The following is a 21,187-nucleotide window of genomic DNA, read 5'->3' as shown; positions in this document are numbered from 1 at the left end:
GCCTCGCACTCGCTGCTGTCCCTCGCATCCGCCGCTCCACGGCGGGTGCGAGATCTTTCTCCTTCCTGGCGGCCAAGACCTGGAACTCCCTCCCCACCAGCCTCAGGACCACCCAGGACCACTCCGCTTTCCGGAGACTCCTAAAGACCTGGCTGTTCGAGCAGCGATAACCCCCCCTTTTTCCCCTAGCGCCTTGAGACCTGCACGGGTGAGTAGCACGCTTTATAAATGTTAATGATTTGATTTGATTTGTTCACTGCCAGTTAGACTTAATCATTTAAACCAATGGCAAAGCCGCCCCTTCCCTTAACAATATATGCAAGTTTCCCTTACGGAAGGCCTACGGGCCTCTATGGCATGGAACAGTATATTATTAAAGTAGACATTTATTTTTTCAGATGTCTCAGCTGAAACACTTCCCAAACTGTTTTGCTGTGAAAACGTAAGTAGCCCTATTGACTAGTACAGGGTTACCAGCTGGCACCCCAGCCTGGCTACCTTCTGAATGGGACTACCTAACTGGGTACATTAAGGTATCAAATTAATGGTGGCACTGAACCCAACTTGATGCCAAGGTCGATTCTAAAGTCACTATTAAATTTAAGCAACTTTTAGAACATTGCCATTCCATGCTCAAGCTAGTCCAGTAGCTTCATGTGGGCTCTTCTGGCCAACAGACCGCTTTGTGCCTGCCTGGGGAGACATGTGAACGTCTCCCAGGCTTAGAAACAGTAGCAGCTCACTGCAGGGAGAAGTGCCATTTCCACCTTGCAGAAAGCCATTCATGTTGTTAGCCCAACAGTCAAGCTTCAAAAGGGAAGCAGCATTTGATGGGCAAATGGCATTAGCACTCGTGAAGGGCTGTCCTTTTTCCTGGTAGAGAAGTTGAAGGCAGGGCCAGGGAGGAAAAACGAATCCCCAAACTGGTTTTCCCCTGTGTGTGTAACCCTTAGGTAGCCACACATCTGGGGTGGGCTACCAAGTTCCTCACAGTCGAGAGAAGGACCCAACAACTTGAGAGTGGCAAGAATATTGCACCCTGGGATTGCCAAATGCCACACATCACCAGAACTTTGTCACTAAAGAGGAGGGGACCTATTAGCTCATTGGCTAGTGACTGCATTGCCCCTCAGGGCACTTCCTTGGGATAAATATGGCACCCTGGACCTCAAATCATGTTGGACTGCCGTGCTGCCCCTGAAACTGCACGAAGCCAGGCTGCACCTCGGAAGGACTAGGAAAGTTTGGATTATGCCTGTGACTCCTGGCTCAGGAAAAAGTTGATTGCCAACTCCAGATCAAAGCAGTGACTCCAAGGATCAATCGGCTAATTCCCTGGAACCAACTCCAGGGACAAAAGAGCTGAAGAAGCTCAGACCAGGAGGTTGGCAGTCATATTCTTGAGGCCCATGAAACAAATTTGCAACATATCTATAGCCAAAACCTACAGTCTTCAGCCACTTGAGCTAATTTGCACCACTCATAGGAGATTCAAATTAGTTCCTCTCCATGAAGAATAGTTCTTCCATTCAGTTTAAACGTGAATCTATCATCAGGAGACTTGTTCAATGCACCCTCCCCCACCCACCTCCCCCCAAAAAAATATCACACCCTTCTGGTCAAAATACCCTTTGAAATATGCTCTCTGAGCAGGCACAGTCAACTGGACATGGTCATATTACTATTATCTACCGTCTGGACCTTGAAGTCCCTTCCTTGGGCAGTTCTCAGAATCAGGCATGAAACAGTAATTAACATATATTTCAAGTACCAACAGTCACATATCACCTGTACAGTTGCTCACCTCCAAAGCCACAGAAACCAGTCTCTTTATAATCCTTGCAGATATCTGGCTGATAATCCCACCGCACTGTTGCCCTTAAGTGCTCTGGGGCACGGATTGGTCCTTTCCTTAAAAAAAGAGATTGGATACTTAAATAAGGTAAAGATGTTGCATTTATCAGATGTTGCATTTATCATGACTCAGAGGCTGCACAGATGGACACCCATGGTAATGGTTAAAATATTGTTTTCAGAGAAAGTATGCACATGCTCAGAGGCCTCTGGACTTACTAACTGAGCCAAAGACCACAGTAAAGCTGCATTTTTAATAAATCTTCGTTTAAAAGCTTTTAAATTTCACATTGAAACCATACTCAATTAACATCACCCTGTCCTCTTTATTAGTACAAAGTTGGTACAAAACCGTCCTTTCTTACAACTGCATTTTGGTTTCAGCCCCAAACTTTGAAGGTCCAGAAGAAAATTTCCTATTTGATAACTTCAATGAAGGGTGTCCTCTTTCTCATTTTACGGCCCATTGTACGAATTTCCATAATCTGGTATTCAGGCCCACACAGTTTTATACTACATAGACTTTACTACTCCAAAGAATCTATGCTTATCCTGTGCAATGAAGGTTAGCATGCCAGGGAGGGGGTTCATACTATAAAGAAAGCTTCCTCTAACCTAAGGCTATTACCTACGTGATTGGGCTGCATGGTCTATGTTAGCCTTTTCTCATTTGAAGCAGTTTCATTCACAATTTCTGCCCATCCACGTCATTGTGCTCTTAGTTACAGTGTGTCATGACACTCTTACTACCTTTCACTATTTCTGTGCCATCTTTGCAACCCGTCAGTGTCCATTTTCAGAACCTAAGGTGTTGTGTTGGCTCTCATTAGAACAATGAGACTGCTGGATTCAGGCAGCATTACCACCGGATTGTGGGGAACGGAGTCCAATTCCACACCGTGTGACAACTAACCCTTCCAGCCAGCTAGCAGTACCTCACCAGTACCTAAGAGTAGAGGTGATTTGTGGCAGCCGTACGCATGACATTCTGATTTCTCAGGGAAATTGTGGTGGAACAGATCTTGCCCTTTTCTTTCAGTTACATTCATCTCACACATGCAAAGGCAAACAGAAACAGGAATTGGTTCAAGGAATTTTATTGAATCAGCTGCATCCTAGATAAAGAGGCATGTACTGCTAGGATAATGAAACATGATAATAGCAGAGCGGTGACGAAAAAAGTGAAACATCAGAAAAGTTCCACCATAGTACCACAATTCTAGGTTTTGGAATTCCCACCTACACCACTAAAGTTCTATTCTAGAGGATAGCGGTGTTAGCCCTAATCCACCCTTCACGACCCGTAGGAAGACACCATTCCCAATACCTGAATATGGTAGCAGGGAAGTGGGCTATTGGTCTACTGAGAGTCTTCTACCATGTAGGCAGAGAAGATTCCTAGTCTCAGCAGACAGTTGCATTGAAGCGAACAGCATGCAGTGGCAACTTGTAGCTGGAATTTCCCTCCAACATATGGGGGCAGAGAGGTCTGGTGTTCTAAGAAAACTGCCCTAGCGTAAAAACATGTATGTTTCCACGAAATGACAGTGAATATGATGTTCTACTTTGTACCAACAACATTATCGTGTAGAGCCTTCAGCAAAGCACAGAGTGAACATGTTGTGCTAAAAAATGAAAACAATTCCTAAGCAGAGTGAACAACAGTTGAAAGAATAAAAATATCTCCACAAAATGAAGCTGCTGCTAAAATAATAAAATAAATTGTTTTCCAGGCTAAAAGGGCAGAAGTTGCAGGTCTATGGCTAAACTAATGTGTCCATAAAATGCTAATAAAATAATCTCACAACACCCTTCCCTTGTTGGTTCAAAGTGTAGAGGTCAGCCTAATTTTACTACATTGAAGCAAACTAAACTATGTACACAAATGTTCAAATTGACAAGAAAAACATACTGAAATGGGCCAAATAAAAACCGTCAATTTAGAATCCAGCAATCTTGTTAATAAAGGCCGAATGCCAACATTATATCAAGTCGTCGTCATTTTGAAAATCGCCAATTGTATCCATGACAATTAAATCAAGGAAAGATCCCACTTCGACAGGTGTTGATGTGACCAAATCGGTGCCAAGGAAAAATAAATAGCACATGTGTTCCAAAGCCTCTGCTCCAGCCTAAGCGGCAGCATTCCTTGTAGTGCCAGATATTAAGGTACCTAGAGTCAGTTGATCCATAAAGGGAGGCTCATAGAAGGCTTCGCATAGCAAACGCACCCTCAACGCACATGTCTGGTAATGAGTTCTCAGCAAGAACATCAACAGATCAGCGTCTAATTAAAGAAAGCGCCGCGTAGAGACACAATTGCAGTACACATTCAAAAAGGCACCAAAGGCAACAAAACATGTGCTGCACACAGTCCAGGACCGGTCTAAATGATAACGACCAGTTGTACTCCAGTTCTTCAAGGAGTGGCGCTCTGAAATACTGCATCATGCATTCACGACACAGTTGCTCTGATGAAAGCGCCATCAGTCCTCCTTAATGAGATGGGGCAGACAGTGTGAATAAAAAATAGCATCAACGAAATATCACCAATTAAGGCCAAAGTAATTGGGAATCCCCTTAAAATACTCAAAAATATTGAGGGTTTGGCTGAAGGTATTATACTAAATATAGACAAAAAGATGCTGACGAACCCAGAACCAACAGCCTTAAAGAAATGTACAATCCTGGCAGTATTGGACGCGTTAAAAATTTGTCCCATGTGTTCACCGAAGTGTCTAAGAAAGTTTGCATTTAAAAGGGACTGTATCTCTGTAGATAACCTCGCTACTTGGAGCGCATACTTTTCACAGGCAGATACCAGCACCATATGTTTCTAAAACAATGGAGCTTTTAGTCTGCTTAGTTTGTCAAAATTTACATTAGAAGTAGCAACATGAGGCCAAATATCTGCTACTTTTGTCTGTTGCGGGGGTGGGGTGGGGTGGGGGAAGCACATTACCGCAACAGGTGACAATTGTGGAGACCAAAACTACGTAGGTGATTCCGGCTCGCATTCCACAACAGCCCTCCCTGTTTAAAAGCATGTAACTTCCATTTGAGAGCACCTGGAATGCTGATCGAACCAAGGGTACAGGAACTCCCTCCAGATAACAAGCCAAATTGGCTGCTTAAGCGTTACATGCTCTGTGCAAGGTCAGCTGTTTACAAACCACTGAATGGCTCACAAAGGTCTCGCATTTGCTGCTGCTAGGAAATACTGCTTTCATTCCATTGAAACACTTGTATGAGAAGGGTAGCTCCCACACCTCATAAATGTAGCTTTCTCCTAGCCTTTCATATCTGGTTACTGGAATGTGTTTCAAGCAAAATGTGAAAGGTAGTGCAGACATAGGCAGATTGATAACCCCTGAATTAAGCACACTGCAGATGGAATTTCCGCCAAAGTAAAAGGCAACATGTCTAACTGTTCGATGTTCAACGTAACATAAGTTGCTTCCTTCTTAGCCATCATTTGCATCAAATTAAATGCGGCAAAAAGGTCATTTGCTCTAACATACTGCAAGGGAACACAGCCACTTTTCAATATCTGTAGTATCCAACCCAACTGCATAATGGAACTAAGTTGACTCTGCCCATGTTGTAAGGATGACATATCATTTTGCATAATGTCAATTTAAGAAGAAATGATGTTGTTAAGAGTGTATATGCGGTCAGACAAGGTCTTAATCCCATTATCTACAATGACTTACTTTCTGTAAGTTTTCCTGATCTATTTGCCTTAACCGGGCAGCGACTTCTTGCTGTGAAAGTTTTCATATTTTGTTGTAAATTGCATATAAGAAGCACTTTTTATGCTGTCTTCTAGGGCTTAACAGGAAACCTTATAAGTCTATGTTACTTGACAAGATACTGAGATTTTCTTTTACGGTGTTTAGTGAGGATCTTTTTAACCATTGCTGGCATAATTTTCCTACTCTGCATGTTGCCACAATTCCTGAATGTTCTGATGACACATAACAAGGGTCTGACCTGCTCACCCTAAAACCCTCTGTGGAATTTACAAAACATGCATGACAACCATGTGTGTCCACTGGCCACAATAACCACCCACCAGGACTTGAAAGTTAAATGTACCATTCTGAACCCACTTGTCAGGCACTTCTTCTGTTGCATTATTGAATTATTGCCATTTGTAAAATTTTGCAGGAATGGGGATACTGGGCACATTCAATACTTTCATTTTTGCCAATCCTAGACAACTTGTTTGCTGCATAGTGTCATTCAAGAATTTGTAAAGGTATCAGGCATGCTCTAAAATAAAGCTTCCCTTCCCTGTTTTTGCCAATTTTTAGTTCCCCAAACACTCTTTAAGTCAATTGACTTCATCCAATACTCAGCCTTCTATAGACAACGGGAAACAAGGGAATCAGAATAAATCAATGTTGTATCCGTTAAAAGTACATTGTGCATTTCTACTGGAGGCAATTTAAAATAATAAGACTCAGCATTTTTTAATTTATGCCCAGAAAAATATACAAACTTTTCCATGTATGTTTTAGAACTCCCCGCTGGTAGGCAGGACAATGTTCCCATTGTGAATAATTGAAAACAGTCTTCACGGTGCTTATCTATGAATGAAATGATGTCCATTATCATTATAACAGAACATATCACCATAATTTTCTTTTGTTTGGTAAGGAAAATGTCACTTACCCAGTGTACATCTGTTCGTGGCATTAGTCGCTGCAGATTCACATGCTGTGCATAGTCCGCCGTCTGGTGTTGTGTCGGAGTGTTACAAGTTGTTTTTCTTCGAAGAAGTCTTTTCGAGTCACGAGACCGAGGGACTCCTTCTACTTTGGTTCCATTGCGCATGGGCGTCGACTCCATGTTAGATTGTTTTCCCCGCAGAGGGTGAGGTAGGAGTTGTGTATGTTAGTAATAGTGCCCATGCAATGGAATGAATAAGTATGTACAAAACTAATGTTAAAGTAATATATTTACAAATGTACAAATGTTGAAAATTACTTCCAAACGGCTACAGGCTCCCGGGGAGGCGGGTGGGCGCATGTGAATCTGCAGCGACTAATGCCACGAACAGATGTACACTGGGTAAGTGACATTTTCCGTTCGGTGGCATGTGTAGCTGCAGATACACATGCTGTGCATAGACTAGTAAGCAGTTATCTCACCAAAAGCGGTGGTTTAGCCTGTAGGAGTGGAAGTAGTTTGAAATAAAGTTCTTAGTACAGCTTGACCTACTGTGGCTTGTTGTGCAGATAACACGTCTACACAGTAGTGCTTAGTAAATGTGTGAGGTGTAGACCATGTTGCGGCCTTACATATTTCATTCATTGGAATATTTCCTAGCAAGGCCATGGTAGCACCTTTCTTTCAGGTTGAGTGTGCCTTTGGTGTAATAGGCAGCTCTCTCTTTGCTTTAAGATAGCAGGTTTGGATGCACCTAACTATCCATCTGGCTATACCTTGTTTTGATATTGGATTTCATGTATGAGGTGTTTGAAATGCAATAAATAGTTGTTTTGTTTTCCTAATTAGTTTTGTTCTGTCAATGTAGTACATTAGTGCTCTTTTGATGTCTAATGTATGTAGTGCTCTTTCAGCTATTGAGTCTGGCTGCGGGAAGAACACTGGTAATTCTACTGTTTGATTTAAGTGGAACGGTGAGATAACCTTTGGTAAGAATTTTGGGTTGGTTCTTAGAACTACCTTATTCTTGTGTATTTGAATAAATGGTTCTTGTATAGTAAATGCCTGAATTTCACTTACTCTTCTTAGAGATGTAATGGCAACGAGAAATGCAACTTTCCACGTTAAGTATTGCATTTCGAAAGAATGCATGGGTTCGAAAGGTGGGCCCATGAGTCTTGTTAAGACAATATTGAGGTTCCATGAAGGAACAGGTGGTGTCCTTGGTGGTATAATTCTCTTTAGTCCTTCCATAAACGCTTTTATGACAGGTATTTTAAATAGGGAAGTTGAATGAGTAATTTGCAGGTATGCAGATATTGCTGCGAGATGTATCTTTATGGAAGAGAAAGCTAGATTTGACTTTTGCAAATGTAGTAAATACCCTACTACATCTTTTGGAGATGCATTCAATGGTTGAACTTGATTATTATGGCAGTAGCAAACAAATCTTTTCCATTTACTTGCATAGCAGTGTCTAGTGGATGGTCTTCTAGCCTGTTTTATGACCTCCATACATTCTTGTGTGAGGTTTAAGTGTCCAAATTCTAGGATTTCTGGAGCCAAATTGCTAGATTCAGCGATGCTGGGTTTGGATGCCTGATTTGTTGCTTGTGTTGTGTTAACAGATCTGACCTGTTGGGTAGTTTGACATGAGGTACTACTGACAGGTCTAGTAGTGTTGTATACCAAGGTTGTCTTGCCCATGTTGGTGCTATTAGAATGAGTTTGAGTTTGTTTTGACTCAATCTGTTTACTAGATATGGAAGGAGAGGGAGAGGGGGAAAAGCGTATGCAAATATCCCTGACCAATTCATCCATAGAGCATTGCCTTGAGATTGCCGGTGTGGGTACCTGGATGCGAAGTTTTGGCATTTTGCGTTTTCTTTTGTTGCAAACAGATCTATTTGAGGTGTTCCCCAAATTCGGAAGTAAGTGTTCAGGATTTGGGGGTGAATCTCCCATAAGTGGACCTGTTGGTGATCCCGAGAGAGACTGTCTGCTAGCTGGTTCTGGATCCCTGGAATAAACTGTGCTATTAGGCGAATGTGGTTGTGAATTGCCCAATGCCATATTTTTTGTGTTAGGAGACACAACTGTGTTGAGTGTGTCCCCCCCTGTTTGTTTAAATAATACATTGTTGTCATGTTGTCTGTTTTGACAAGAATGTATTTGTGGGTTATTATGGGTTGGAATGCTTTCAACGCTAGAAATACTGCTAACAATTCGAGGTGATTTATATGAAACTTTCTTTGATGTACGTCCCATTGTCCTTGTATGCTTCGTTGATTGAGGTGTGCCCCCCACCCTGTCATGGAAGCGTCTGTTATCACGTATTGTGGCACTGGGTCTTGGAAAGGCCGCCCTTTGTTTAAATTTGTACTGTTCCACCATAGAAGCGAGATATATGTTTGGCGGTCTATCAACACCAGATCTAGAAGTTGACCCTGTGCGTGTGACCATTGTGATGCTAGGCACTGTTGTAAGGGCCTCATGTGCAATCTTGCATTTGGGACAATGGCTATGCATGAGGACATCATGCCTAGGAGTTTTAACACCATCTTTGCATGTACTTTTTGTGTTGGATACATAGCTTGTATCACCTTGTGAAAATTGCGAACCCTTTGTGGACTTGGAGTGGCTATCCCCTTTGTTGTGTTGATTGTCGCTCCTAAGTATTGCTGTGTTTGACACGGCAGAATGTGTGACTTTGCATAGTTGATGGAGAAACCCAGTTTGCAAAGGGTTTATATAACATAATCTGTGTGGTGTGAACACTTCGTTAGCGAGTTGGTTTTTATTAACCAATCGTCTAGGTACGGGAACACGTGTATTTGCTGCCTTCTGATATGTGCAGCTACTACTGCTAGACATTTCGTAAAGACTCTTGGCGCGGTGGTTATTCCGAATGGCAACACTTTGAATTGGTAGTGTATTCCTTTGAATACGAACCGTAGGTATTTCCTGTGCGAGGAATGTATCGGTATATGGAAATACGCATCTTTTAGATCTAAGGTTGTCATGTAGTCCTGCTGTTTCAGTAGTGGTATTACGTCTTGTAACGTGACCATGTGAAAGTGTTCTGATTTGATGAAGGTGTTTAATGTTCTGAGATCTAATATTGGTCTCAGAGTTTTGTCCTTTTTTGGTATTAGAAAGTACAGTGAGTAAACTCCTGTGTTCTTTTGTGGACCTGGTACTAATTCTATTGCGTCTTTTTGCAGTAATGCTTGAACTTCTAGCTGTAGAAGGTCTAAATGCTGTTTTGACATATTTTGTGTTTTCGGTGGGACGTTTGGAGGGAGTTGGAGAAATTCTATGCAATAACCATGTTGGATAATTGCTAAGACCCAAGTGTCTGTTGTTATCTCCTCCCAAGATTTGTAGAACTGGCTTAGTCTTCCCCCCACTGGTGGTGTGTGAAGGGGTTTCTTGGGAATTGGCCCCCTCTGTATTGGCCCCGAAAGCCTCCCCTTTGATACTGTCCCTGGGAAGGTAGATGTTGTTTGTGGTAGGTAGGTGTTGTTTGTGAGGTGCTGGCTTGTGTGGCTTGACCTCGAAACCCTCCTCTGAAAGTAGTTTTGCGAAATGTGCCAAATGTGCCTCTGCCCTGCGGGGAATAGAGTGCGCCCATGGCTTTAGCTGTGTCAGTGTCTTTCTTTAATTTTTCAATTGCAGTGTCCACTTCTGGTCCAAACAATTGTTGTTCATTGAACGGCATATTGAGCACTGCCTGTTGTATCTCAGGTTTGAAGCCGGAGGTGCGCAGCCATGCGTGCCTCCTTATCGTTACAGCAGTATTTATAGTTCTTGCAGCTGTATCTGCTGCATCCATAGAAGAACGGATTTGGTTGTTGGATATGTTTTGTCCCTCTTCAACCACTTGTTTTGCCCGTTTTTGGAATTCTTTGGGGAGGTGCTCGATGAGAGGCTGCATCTCGTCCCAATGGGCTCTGTCATATCGCGCTAGGAGTGCCTGCGAGTTGGCGATGCGCCACTGATTTGCAGCTTGTACTGCAACCCTTTTCCCAGCTGCATCAAACTTTCGGCTCTCCTTGTCTGGAGGTGGTGCGTCGCCTGATTTGTGCGAGTTGGCTCTTTTACGAGCTGCTCCTACGACAACTGAATCTGGTGTCAGTTGTGATGTAATAAAAGCAGGGTCTGTGGGTGGTGCCTTGTATTTCTTCTCCACCCTTGGGGTTATTGCTCTGCTTTTAAATGGCTCCTTAAAGATTTGTTTAGCGTGCCTTAGCATTCCCGGGAGCATAGGAAGGCTTTGATAATTGCTATGGGTGGAGGAACGGGTGTTAAAAAGGAAGTCATCCTCGATAGGCTCTGAATGTAGCGATACGTTATGAAACTCTGGTGCCCTAGCTACCACCTGAGCATATGCTGTACTGTCCTCAGGTGGTGAGGGCTTAGTGGGGTACGACTCAGGGCTATTGTCCGATACTGGGGCGTCATAGAGATCCCATGCGTCCTGGTCATCTTGGCTCATGGTGGTATGAGCTGGTGATTGTGACGGAGTCTGTGCCGGTGATATATGAGTTGCCGGTGGTGGAGAGGGTGGTGGAGTTACCTTCTTTACCACTTTTGCTTGTGGTGTTTTTTCTTGTTGTTGGAAATCTAGTTTCCTTTTTCTTCTGATTGGGGGAAGGGTGCTGATCTTCCCTGTACCACTTTGTATAAAGATCCGCTTTTGCGTGTGATCTACAGCTGTTGTTTGTAATTCCTCCTCAAATCTGTGTTTTTGAAGTTGGGAGGACAGTGATTGTTCCTCTGAGTAGGAACTGGCTTTCGGTTCGGTTGCTGGGCGTTTTGGCACCGAAACCGTGTCTTTTGGTGTTTTCGGCTCCGAAGAGATTTTTCTCTTTTTCGGTGTCGTACCTTCTTGGCGTCGACCATCTTCGGTGCCGCTATCTCTGTGCCGCGCAGCTTTAGTGCCGCTGTCTCGGTGTCGACCCTTTTCTGCAGCACTTTCTCGGTCCCGAGATTGCTGCGTGCCTGTGTCTCGACCTGAGTCGGATGACCTCGGCACCAGTTCGCCCTTTTTCGGTGCCGATGGACGGTCACCTAATTTATGGGTTGAGCCATGGCCTGTTGGCAGTGGCGTTCCCTGGGCTTTGTCTGTTTTTCCGTGTGATGTTTGTTTCGACGTCTTACTCACGGTTTGTTCGACGCCGAATTCTTCGGAGTCCGATTCGTGGATGGAGAAAGTTTCTTCTTCTTCTCCCTCTTCCTCGAACCGTCGTTGTCCTGTCGGCGTGGACGCCATCTGTAACCTTCTGGCTCTTCGGTCTCGGAGCGTTTTCCTCGACCGAAACGCTCGACAGGCCTCACACGTCTCTTCTTTGTGCTCGGGTGACAGGCACAAGTTACAGACCAAATGTTGGTCTGTATAGGGATATTTACTGTGGCATTTAGGACAGAATTGGAACGGGGTCCGTTCCATCAGTCTCGATGTTGCACGCGATCGGGCCGACCAGGCCCCGACGGGGGATCGAAATTACCCCGAAGGGCTACCGGAGCTCTTCAAGATTCGGTGTCGACTCTAATCTAACCCGATACCGAACGAAACAATACCGACAAATTTTCCGTTGATTCTGACTAACTTTCCGACCCGAAACACGGAGCGAAAAGGAAGACGTCCGAACCCGATGGCGGAAAAAAAACAATCTAACATGGAGTCGACGCCCATGCGCAATGGAACCAAAGTAGGAGGAGTCCCTCGGTCTTGTGACTCGAAAAGACTTCTTCGAAGAAAAACAACTTGTAACACTCCGACCCAACACCAGACGGCGGACTATGCACAGCATGTGTATCTGCAGCTACACATGCCACCGAACATATCTTTACTTTCAAATACAGTAACATATTGAAGCTCAGAAAGCATAGAATCAAATATTTTTACATCCCAATCATCTGGAACAATCCCAGGTGTTATCACAACATTCAATAAAAGTTTGAAAACGTATGTAATTTGAAGAACCTCCGATGGGCCAAATATACCAAAAGATACTTTATCCCAAACAATTACATCACGAACTGGTATTGATGAGATGTTCACTAGGGACAAGTCTCAACTGATCTTATGTGAGGAAAGATGTGGTTTTAGGACCTCGTCCACCAGTTTGACTGGAGAGCATTCAGGAAAGTAATGACCACATAAGAGTAAGAAAAAGACGATTACAAACCCAATCCAAAGGAGAAAAGCAAGTATATTTAGTAAGAGCCATAGATAGTTCCATGGACGAATAAGATAGTTAATTCCGAGCCAGTTTATCAGCTTTCGTGCTCTTGACAATGGTGTTGAGGAAGAAGTAGATAAGTCGGTGAAAGAGTCATTGATGGCAACAAAATATCCAGCAGCAGTTCGTGCAAAGACTGGAGCCGTGTGAGGAAGCGGAGAACTCGCAGAAGTCTCTCTTGGGGGTTCGTAGTAAACGATTCCATCAGCTTTAGTAGAATTGTTAGTTATCCTGGACGTTTGTCGCAGATGATTAGTGGTACTAATGAAAGATCATTTTCCACCCTCCCCAAGCTCAGGGAAGTGTCAGCATCGCTGCTCAAAACCTGTAGGGGAACTTCCTGGTCCGTAGTGAGAAGGATTTGGGAACTACCCAGGAGTCCTCTAGGTCAGCTGTGTAGGATCCGCCACATGATGTAACTTGACATTATCAATGGAGGCAAAGCGGTTTTCCTTTGAATCAGGCAGCAGTGTAGAATAACAGTTCTGGTACTGTGTATTCCCAGGACTGGAACCGGTGCATGATAAGGACCAAACTCCTTTTTCACAGCAATATTTTCTCGCACTAGATCCCTAACTTTCAGAATACAGCCAGTAGATATTATTGGTGCACCCCTTATTCCCAAGGAGGCAACACAGGTAGATGTGTTTTCATCATGGATCTGCTGTAATTCCTGCAAGACAGTGACAAGTTCATTGATGTCAAAAGGTGTGCCTGCCATCTCCGCGCCAGAGCCATCAAGATCTGGAACATACATTTGTGTTCCAAACAGCAACTCATGTGGGGTGCGCCCTCCCAGGGACTTTCTTGGCAGATTATTAAGTGCTCTCTGGAGTCCATACAGGTGATTAAGCCAACTATGACAAGTGCCTAATACTCTTGCTGTTATGGATTGCTTTAAGTCTCGGTTTTTCAGTTCCACTACACTGTTACCCTTGAGATGGTAGGGGGACGAGAAATGCACTTGGACCCCTAACAAAGTCATGGTGTCCGTGAATGCCCTGGAGGCAAAAGCAGGGTCCTGGTCCGAATGGAAATCCGCAATTGCACTGATCAAGGCTTGCAAATCTTTAATAATGGTTCGAGCGACAGCTGATGCTTGTGACCATACCCATAGAAATACCGAGCATGAGTTGACAACTAAAACGTATTTGTATGCACTATCAGGTGTCAGAGGACCACAATCGTCCAGGTACACACACTACAGTGGTTTGTTTGAAATAAGCAGGGGTGTATGCAGTGCGTGTTTGACGGTGGACCCTTTTATTTGCTGGCAGATGTCACAACAGAGGACATACTGCTTTGTCTGTTTGTATAGACCTGCCCACCAATAGCATTTTTGTAGTAAAGAAATAGTAGCCGCCACACCTGAAAGGGCAAAAGCAACTCCCTCATGTGCCGCTTTAATCAACTCAGATCTTTGATCTTGGTTAGGGATCACATGATCACCCACCCCTCGTATTGTTACTAAGGCGGTATTCAGGCTAGTTACGCACTAGGAATATTTGGCAGGATATGCCTTTGGTAATGGTTTGTAGTCAGTCGAAGCTTTCACATCAGTCAATGTTTCATCATCCAACCTCATTCGTGAACGAGTAAGTGAACCAACAGAAGCTGTATCTACTGCTGACTTGGCCACTTCATCAGTGGGAGAGTAACTATAAAGGGGTTCCCTAAAAGAATGCGTGTAGCTCAATCAGGGAAATAATCAATGTAGAAAAACTACTAAGTGAGCTACAATAATGGGCCTGAAGATATAATAGTCTTCAGGGATAGATCCCTATAGGAACAAATAAATACAACATGATATACTAGAACCTATTGATGATTTCTAATACCAAGCTGTTAGATGTGAATGGATAATCACAGAGAGAATATATTGTGTCACAGCTACGTGTACTTTTATTAAATAATGTAAACAATCATAAGATGCAAAACGAATATCAGAAAGAAAAATACCTAACTCAGACACACCACATTCAGACTAGATAAAAAGGACAATATAACAATATAGAAAAGAGACACTGTACAAATGATGCTAAGATTTGCCAAATGGCACATAAGGACTAAAGGACTTTCTATAATAATGAATTAATACACAAAAGAAGAATACTCAATGACTAATGCACGTATATTTTTTAATCTAATACAAAAATGATCTATGCTAGAAAAGAAACAATGGTGGCGTAGCTCTGTCAGTGATGTACCGAGGGGACCGAAGGCCTACGCGCGTTTCGGTGTTCCTAGATATTATGGGTCACCTTCATCAGGGCCATTCCCACTGGTACAATTCAGTGAAGATCTAATTATAGCAGCCAGACTTTCTGATTCATTTGACACTAATGCAGAAGTCAAATTCTTCATCAAAATTCTGAAAAAGTCTTCACCAAAATTCTGATTGGGTGTTGAGGATTCTGACCTGTGATGGTTTATACAACATCACCAATCACATGACAAAATACATAGAACACCACACATAATTGACAACGTGGTTTGGATGGTACATCTGGCAATCCCTGTCACAATGGATGATGGCCACGTTAACTTGAAATTTCTGAGAGCAGTGATACAAAGGATGAGTTTCAGAGGACAACTTAAGAGATGGATTTTTGCAAATGAAAAAACTCCAAGGGCAGGTATACTGGTAAATAAAGGGAAGACAACCGCCATACACTCAGAGAGGGGTACAAAAAAGGGTTGCCAATTATCCTCATCTCTGTTTGCCATTTGAAGCAAATTAAGACAATGCCCAGATATCCATGGTTTAATGTTTGGGAGAGTTCAACACAACATCTATCTTTATGATGATATACCACTGTATTTGACAAACGGCATTACTCATTGAGAGCCCTTCCTTCAATACCTGCAGATTTGTCACTGAGGCCCTAATCACCAGCAACACACTCAATGTAGGAATTAAGGCACAATTAAACTGCCAGTGCCCACCTTTTAAGATCAGGTCGCTGCTGCAAAGGTAAAAGGCACTGGGCTGGTTACACATGAACCCATGTATGATGGCTGTGAGCACGAGATTACTGCTGTGCAACGCCCAGTATCTGCGCACAGGTACTTGGTCGCAGAAAGGCCTTGCAAGGATTGGTAATGACGTGGGGGTAGTCCTTATAATATGATAGCTATCAAAACCCTAAAAAATAATCATGAAACTGTCATGAAATTAGAGCACAAAGGGGGTGGTATTGTCATCCAAGATATTGAAAACTACTGTACTGGGATTCTTAATCATCTCAGTGATGAGACAGGTTACAGCACGGTTAACTTTGATCCTACTGATAACATAAGAACCTTCATAACCAGTCTTGCACGAAAAGCTTAGAAAGTGAGTTCCTGAGTAAGAATGAATCTGATTTATTGAACAGTGGTCACCCCCAGAATTCCAGCACTTTTTACTCTCCCAAAAATACACAAGAGACTATAAAACAGATCACCCTATAGTATTTTGAAGTGGATCCATCGTAGAACCACCCAATCGAGTTTTTCTTAAAACCCTGGATACCCAATACGAGATCTTACATAAGGGATAGTGTGCATTCTATAAAGATGATTGAAGGCATTGAATTTGATCTAAATATTGACCTGTCGATTACCATGGACATCCCTGTCCCTGTATACCCATATCTCCGAGGATGATGCCCTCAGAGTGATCTCTGATCTACTGGACTACTGAGTTCCTGAGTAAGAATGAATATGATTTATTGAACAGTTGTCACCCCCAGAATTCCAGCACTTTTTACTCTCCCAAAATATGCAAGAGACTATAAAACAGATCACCCCATAGTATTGGGAAGTGGATCCATTGTAGAACCGCCCCATGACAGTACATCAAGTTTTTCTTAAGAACCTGGATGCCCAATACGAGATCTTACATAAGGGATAGTGTGCATTCTATAAAGATGATTGAAGGCATTGAATTTGATCTAAATACTGACCTGTTTATTACCATGGACATCCCTGTCCCTGTATACCCATATCCCCGAGGATGATGCCCTCAGAGTGATCTCTGATCTACTGGACTCAAGCGAACAACTAGTGCAGGTACTCAGTAGGTTTGTAGTATCACTTGCAGAGATAGCCGTGGGGAAGAACTATTTCTAATTTGAAACGCAGTTCTACTTCCAAATCAAAGGAGTAGCTATCGGAGCAGGATTTGCCCCAGACCTGGCAAACCTTTATGTTGCTGACTTTGAGGACAAGAAAATCTTTGTGTCCACTAATCCCTATTTAGCAAACATATCCCATGGGCGAGATACACAGACGATGTATTCTTAATCTAGAGAGGCTCAGAGACTGTTCTACACCAATTTCAGATTTAGCTAAATAATCTATCCGGTGATATTCAGTTCAGTATGGATTATGATAGTGCAGCCACCCCTTTTTTCAGATCTGTGGCCGAAGTGGAGGAAAATAAAATATATATTTGTGTATGGAGGAAGCCCACCAAAAGGAATTCATTATTGCAATACTCTAGCAGCCACCCTACGAGTCAGAGACAAACTGCCTTTCAGTCAATTTTAGTGCTTTCGCCAAAACTGTAGCAAAAGGGCTGATTTCTTTAATAAATCGGATAACTTAATTAAGAAACTTATTGAGAGAAGTTATCCCAAAAGGATAGTCAAACAGGCAAGAAAAAGGGGATGGTATAACCCGAGGGAGGAACTGCTAGTTCCACGTAAACAGTATGACTGTTCAAAACACATTATCTGTGAAGGCACTTTTGGCCGTGCTAGAAATGATATAAAGAAAATTGTACTCAAACATTGGAAACTGATATAAGGCCACTTATCCACTAAAGAGGCTCCTCTGTTTGCTTTCAAGAGAGTTTTTAACCTAAAGAACTCATTATTGAATGCTGCATTACCTCCTTTATCTAAACCCACTTTGTATTTACAGTGGGGTCTACCTGCCCATGTGGGTCACTCCAAATGCGGACAATGCATAGCATGTAAATGCTGTGTAAATATTAAGGAGTTTTGCAATGGTAAAATCAATTTGGACACCTTTACCAACTGTAATACCCAAGACGTCATATAAGGAGTTTGGTGCCCATGTGATTTAATATGCGTAGGTCAGACGAGCCAAAAAGTGAAATGCCGGATTTTGCAGCACCACAGCAGGATCAAGTGTGGAGTCACTGGAGCACCACTGGTGGAACACTACCAACTTCTGCATCATACAGAGGAGGACATACCTTGGCAAGTGCCTGAACATGTAAAACCGGTCCCAAGCGGCAAAGATAAATCCAATCTCCTGTCACGGAGAGAGTTACTATGGATTGAAAAAACAGACTCAAATGCCAACGGACTTAACAATGTAGAGGACTGGAGCCAAGCTGTTTTCATTAAATTTCACTTTGATATTTTCTTGATTGTTTACATGAAGATGTTATTTTCTTTATGATTGTTTTCTATGCAATATATTTCCATTATGGGTAGTTGTGTTGGGAACCTCAGATGAATGTGTGTGTTAAAAAAAAACAAAAAAAACTTTTAGAACAGGTTCCTCTATCACCCTTTTTTGTAGTTTCATTCTCCCCCATGCACCTAAAATAGGTTTTCCATTTCCATTGTAGTTCTTTACAAGTACTGACTACAAAGTCACTTTCAGTTCGTTTTTAAATTTGATCTCCACAACCACGAGGTAGCTGCATTTTTTGCATCTCGTTCCTGTTTTGTTTTATCCTTTAAATCAATGCGTCACAGATGTTCCCAAGCTATACAATTTGTCCGCGTTTTTTCTCCGTCGGCTCTATTTATAGAGCTTCTGCGCACGCGTGAGCTGTCAGACTCTGCAACATTTGGCCCCCGAGCTGCAGCTCCGTTCAAGTACCTGTTTCTATCCACTTGATGGCAATAAGCCTTCACTTTTGCCTTTTTGTTTGATTTTTTTTTCTGTAGAGTTTTCTCCTGTAAAGCATGCAAGAATGACACAATATTTATTGTTATTTTAGACTCGATTAGAAACTGACGAAGTCAATTGTGATGCCAGTATACTGAGAATTAAACTCATTGTATTGTGAGTATTAAGTTTCTTCTTCCACTGTGACCACTGCTTGGCGCTTTTGGACATCCCAGTACATAGGGACAGTCATTATCTAAAGCATTTGTTTTTCCGGCTGTTGGGTAACGGATGTTTACCAATCCCTTTACGGCACGCGCACTTACAACTGAAATAATTTAATTGAATCCTGACCTCGTTGTGTTGTCCCGCTGGACACGTTCTAGTGTCTGCACAGTACTATGTCACCAGCCACTCCATGAGGGCTGACCTGTTACACTTACACTGTCCCTCATGGGCGTCACCGCTCAGGTGACCCTGCCAATAAAAGGGGCCACTATAACCATGTGCCTGTGTCCTCCTTTGCGCTGCATGAGGGCCTAGGGCCCACGATCCTAAAGTAACGACAGGAGGGGTCTGACCCCGTGCATCGGGCTGTCCTGCTGCCAACCACTGTGAAGGTGTATGAGAAATCGGGACCCCTCCAGCACCTGCCACCATCCGCCTGCTGAGGGGCGGTACCAAGCGGGCAGCGCAGCGAAACAGACAGCAGTGCCACCAGCAAGACGCCGATGCGCAGCAAGGTATGAAAGGGCCTGTACATGACTTTGTGCCATACCTGCTGAGGTGCCCATAAACTGCTCCGGTCTGCTGGTGAGAAGAGCCCTGCAGACGAGGGCAGGTGCATCCAGAGTGCCACTGTGATCCCCGCAAGTCGGAGCGCCCATTAAAAAAATAACATAAAATAAAATAAGAGTGCCATGCGAGGTTTGAGGGCGGAGATGTGGAGGCAGTGCTATTGGCTGAACGCCCGTGAAGACTACGCTATGACACCCCAGGTATGACTGGGCCCACAACGCGCGATGCGCTTATCTGGTGAGGCGCCCATATACTCCTTGTACCTGCCATCTCAAGTCCCTGCGAAAAGGGAGACAAGCAGTGCAGCTGATGTGAATTCAGGGAGGAGCGCATTCTGGCCATAAGTAAAGGACGGATAGTACTGCATACTCTACAATGGTTTTGTACCTCTGCCAAGGAAGTTGAGGCATTTAATTCCCAGAAGGGACCATTGTCCTACTTTATTATAATAATTTGATGGGTGTTGGAAAATGGCCTCCCTGAAGGGTCACCCCAAACTTTTTGCCTTTCTCCTCTTCTTTTTCTGACCTCATGTGTACTGGCTTAAGGACTCTGGACACTTTACCGCTGCTAACCAGTGCATGTGCTCTCTCCCTACAAACATTGTAACATTGGCTCATACCCAATTGGCATATCTAATTTACTTGTAAGTCCCTAGTAAAGTGCACTACATGTGCCCAGGGCGTGTAAATTAAATGATATTAGTGGGCCTGCAGCACTGATTGTGCCACCCACATAAGTAACCCCTTAACCAGGCCTCAGGTCTGCCATTGCAAGGCCTTTGTGTGCAGTTTCACTGCCAGTTCGACCTGGCATTTGCCAAGCCGTAAACTCCCCCTTCTCTACATATAAGTCATCCCTAAGGTAGGCCCTAAGTAACCCATAGAGCAGGGAGCTATGCAAGTAAAAGGTAGGACATGTACTTATGTGTTTTACATGTCCTAGTAGTGAAAAACCCCTACATACGTTTTCCACTACTGTGAGGCCTGCTCCTTTCAAAGACTAGCATTAGGATTGCCCTCATATACTTTTTGAGTGGTAGATTCTGATCTGAAAGGGGTAACCAGGTCATATTTAGTATGACCAGAATGGTAATAGAAAATCCTTCTTATTTGGTGAGGTTGGATTTAATATTACTATTTTAGAAATGGCACTTTTAGAAAGTGGGTATTTCTCTGCATTTAAAACCATCTATGCCTTACAGCCTCTCTCCAATCAATGTCTGGTCTGTGCTGGTTGGCAGCTCCCTTGTGCATTTCACTCAGACAACCACAAACACAGTGTAGGAAGTTGGCTCTGTATGTGCTATTTCAAAGTAAGGAATAGCATGCACAGAGTCCAAGGGTTCCCCTTAGAGGTAAAATAGTGGTAAAAAGAGATAATACTAATGCTCTATTTTGTGGTAGTGTGGTCGAGCAGTAGGCTTATCCAAGGAGTAGTGTTAAGCATTTGTTGTACATACACATAGACAATAAATGAGGTACACACACTCAGAGACAAATCCAGCCAATAGGTTTTGTTATAGAAAAATATATTTTCTTAATTTATTTTAAGAACCACAGGTTCAAATTTAACATGTAATATCTTGTTTGAAAGGTATTGCAGGTAAGTACATTAGGAACTTTGAATCATTTCAATTGCATGTATACTTTTCAAGTTATTCACAAATAGCTATTTCAAAAGTGGACACAGTGCAATTTTCACAGTTCCTGGGGGAGGTAAGTTTTTGTTAGTTTTACCAGGTAAGTAGGACACTTACA

General features: G+C 43.1%; 1 protein-coding gene across 2 annotated transcripts in view; it reads right to left on the bottom strand.

Annotated features, from left to right (window-relative positions):
* LOC138299610 (E3 ubiquitin-protein ligase RNF113A-like) overlaps positions 1-21,187 on the bottom strand; it is a 178,788-nt gene that overhangs the window by 93,832 nt on the left and 63,769 nt on the right. For both annotated transcript variants that reach the window (XM_069238022.1, XM_069238021.1), the window contains exon 6: positions 1,805-1,911. In XM_069238022.1, coding sequence (XP_069094123.1) covers positions 1,805-1,911 — 107 coding nt within the window. The remainder of the gene's footprint in view (positions 1-1,804; positions 1,912-21,187) is intronic.

Source organism: Pleurodeles waltl, chromosome 6 (genome assembly GCF_031143425.1).
Source record: "Pleurodeles waltl isolate 20211129_DDA chromosome 6, aPleWal1.hap1.20221129, whole genome shotgun sequence".
In the NCBI taxonomy this organism is placed as follows: domain Eukaryota; kingdom Metazoa; phylum Chordata; class Amphibia; order Caudata; family Salamandridae; genus Pleurodeles; species Pleurodeles waltl.
The sequence above is the reverse complement of the archived record's forward strand: the minus strand, read 5'-3'. Positions and strand labels throughout refer to the sequence as shown.